This window comes from Scyliorhinus torazame, chromosome 12 (genome assembly GCF_047496885.1).
Source record: "Scyliorhinus torazame isolate Kashiwa2021f chromosome 12, sScyTor2.1, whole genome shotgun sequence".
Lineage (NCBI taxonomy): Eukaryota > Metazoa > Chordata > Chondrichthyes > Carcharhiniformes > Scyliorhinidae > Scyliorhinus > Scyliorhinus torazame.
Window position 1 is genome coordinate 225,541,648 of NC_092718.1, and position 3,135 is coordinate 225,544,782.

General features: G+C 67.2%; 1 protein-coding gene across 1 annotated transcript in view; it reads right to left on the reverse strand.

Annotated features, from left to right (window-relative positions):
* hic1 (hypermethylated in cancer 1) overlaps nucleotides 1-2,680 on the reverse strand; it is a 4,709-nt gene extending 2,029 nt beyond the window's left edge. Inside the window, 2 exon segments of the mRNA XM_072470150.1 lie at nucleotides 4-444; nucleotides 2,595-2,680. Of these exon segments, the coding sequence (XP_072326251.1) occupies nucleotides 4-436 (433 nt within the window). The 5' untranslated portion in view covers nucleotides 437-444; nucleotides 2,595-2,680.
* Nucleotides 2,681-3,135: the final 455 nt, after the last annotated feature.

Sequence of the window (3,135 nt, forward strand, 5' to 3'; positions counted from 1 at the left end):
GGCTGGAGGCCCGCAGCGCCCGGCCCAGCTTGCCCAGCGAGCCCAGGCCGCCCCGCAGGTAGGAGCCGCTCCGCTTCAGCTGCTTCTTGCACAGGGCGACCAGCTCGGGCAGCTGCAGGTAGCTGGCGGCCGCCAGCACGGCGCCCACGTTCAGCTCGGCCTCGCTCAGCCGCCCCGTGTAGATGTAATCCAGGACGGTGCGGAAGACCCCGGGGCTCACCATGTCCGGGTCCAGGTTCACCAGGTTGTCGTGGACCACCAGCGACCTCAGGTACACGCTGCTGGCCGCCAGGATGTTCTTGTGCGCCCGGAACAGCGCGTTCTGCACCACGATGATCACATCGCACAGGAAGCCTTTGGTTCGCTGCCGGTTGAGCTGCAGAAGCAGCTGCTTGGAATGGCCGCACATCTCCATACTATCCACCATGGGCATCATCTCCCCACCTAAACACACACAACACAGTCAGTCCGGGCTGGAGCCACACCTCACCCCCTCCCTCCCCACACCTCACCCCCACCCTCCCCACACCTCACCCCCACCCTCCCCACACCCCCTCCAGCACCCCCACACCTCACCCCCCACCCTCCCCACACCTCACCCCCCACCCTCCCCACACCTCACCCCCTCCCTCCCCACACCTCACCTCACCCCACACCTCACCCCCCACCCTCCCCACACCTCACCCCCCTCCAGCACCCCCACCTTCCCCACACCTCACCCCCACCCTCCCCACACCTCACCCCCCCTCCAGCACCCCCACCCTCCCCACACCTCACCCCCCACCCACCCCATACCTCAACCCCCTCCAGCACCCCCCACACCTCACCCCCCACACCTCACCCCCCACCCTCCCCACACCTCACCCCCACCCTCCCCACACCTCACCTCACCCCACACCTCACCCCCCACCCTCCCCACACCTCACCCCCCTCCAGCACCCCCACCTTCCCCACACCTCACCCCCACCCTCCCCACACCTCACCCCCCTCCAGCACCCCCACCCTCCCCACACCTCACCCCCCACCCACCCCATACCTCAACCCCCTCCAGCACCCCCACACCTCACCCCCACCCTCCCCACACCTCACCCCCCACCCACCCCACACCTCAACCCCCTCCAGCACCCCCACACCTCACCCTCCCCACACCTCACCCCCCACCTCACCACCCCCACCTCTCACCCCCACCGTCCCCACACCTCACGCCCCCCCTCCAGAACCCCCACACCACACCCCCTTCCCCAAACCTCCCCCCCTCCTGAACCCTCACCCCCACCCTCCCCAACCCCCTCCAGAACCCTCACCCCCCCCAACCCTAACCTCACACCCTCCCCACACCTCACCCCCGTCCAGAACCCCCAACCCTAACCTCACCCCCTCCAGAACCCTCACCGCCACCTTCCCCACACCCCTAACCTCACCCCCACCCTCCCCACACCTCACCCCCAACCCTAACCTCCCCCACCCCCCTCCAGAACCCTCACACCCCCAATCCTAACCTCACACCCTCCCCCACCACCCCTCCAGAACCCCCACCCGAACCCTCCCCACACCTCACCCCCTACCCTCCCTCCAGCACCCCCACCCTCCCCCCAACCACCCCCTCCAAACCTCTCACCCCCCTCCACCCTCACCCCCCCCACACACGCTCACAACCCCCTCCCCAACCCTCATCCCCTTCCCCAACCCTCGTCCCTCCCCAACCCTCACCCCCCACCAACCCGCACTCTCACCCCCCACCAACCCGCACTCTCAACCCCCTCTCCAAACCTCAACCCTCACCCCCCTCCCCAACCCTCAGCAGCTCCCCAACCCCCTCAGCATCTGCCCAACCCCCTCACCATCTCCCCAACCCCCTCACCATCTCCCCACCTAAACACAGAGACAACTGTCAGGAGCTGGACCCCAACCCTCACTCCCTCCCCAACCCTCACCCCCTCCCCAACCCGCACTCTCAACCCCCCTCCCCAAACCTCACCCTCCTCCTCGCCCCCCACCAACCCTCACCCCCCCCCTCCCCAACCCTCAGCAGCTCCCCAACCCCCTCACCATCTCCCCAACCCCCTCAACATCTTCCCACCGAAACACAGAGACAACTGTCAGGAGCTGGACCCCAAACTTCACCCCCCCTCCCCAAACCTTCACCCCCTCCCCAAACCTTCACCCCCTCCCCAAACCTTCACCCCCTCCCCAAACCTTCACCCCCTCCCCCAAACCTCACCCCTCCCCAAATCTTCACCCCCCTTCCCCAAACCTCACCCCCCTCCCCAAACCTCACCCCCCCTCCCCAAACCTCACCCCCTCCCCAACCTTCACGCTCTGACCCCCCCCCCCCCCCCAAGTCTCTGCACACGGGAGGGGGGGGGGGGCGGTGTCGGGGCTCCGCTTTGGGACAATCGGCGCCGCAACAGCGAAAAGTTTGAAAAGGATCCGGGACAGAAAACCGCTTAAAGGAGCACCCCCCCCGCAATGAGGGGCAGGCCGGACCGGGACCCCCCGCCGCCCCCCCCCCCCCCCCGGACCCGAGAACAGTGACCGGCTCAGCCCACTCCCAGTCCCAGTCCCAGTGCAGCGGGAGCGGCGCCGGGCTTTACCTGGATGAAGCGGCTCCTTCCCGGGCTCCTGCCCGCTGCTTATTGCAGCCGATTGACCAGCGAGAGGAGGAGCCCCTCCCTTTATACCCAGTCTGGGGGGGGGTGGGGGCGGGGGGCAGCACATCCCCCCCCCTGGGGGCACTCCCAAAAATTACATCATTTAGCCCAGCTTCTATTTATATTTACCGGCCCCGCTCCCAACCACAACCGGTTAACCCCTTCTCCCCCGGCTAGCACTGCGCAGCTCGACAGGACCCTCCCAAAAGAAACTGTGCCCCCCCCCCCCAAACTGCACCCTCCCCAAACTGCACCCCCCCAAAAAAAAACTGCACCCTCCCAAACTACACCCCGTCCAAACTGCACCCCCACAAACAGCACCCCGTCCAACCTGCACCCCCCAATATGCACCCCCCAAACTCCACCCCCCCCCAATCTGCACCCCCACAAACAGCACCCCGTCCAACCTGCACCCCCCAAACTGCACCCCCCCCCCACACTGCACCCCCCAAACTACACCACTCCCAATCTGCAGCCCCCCAAA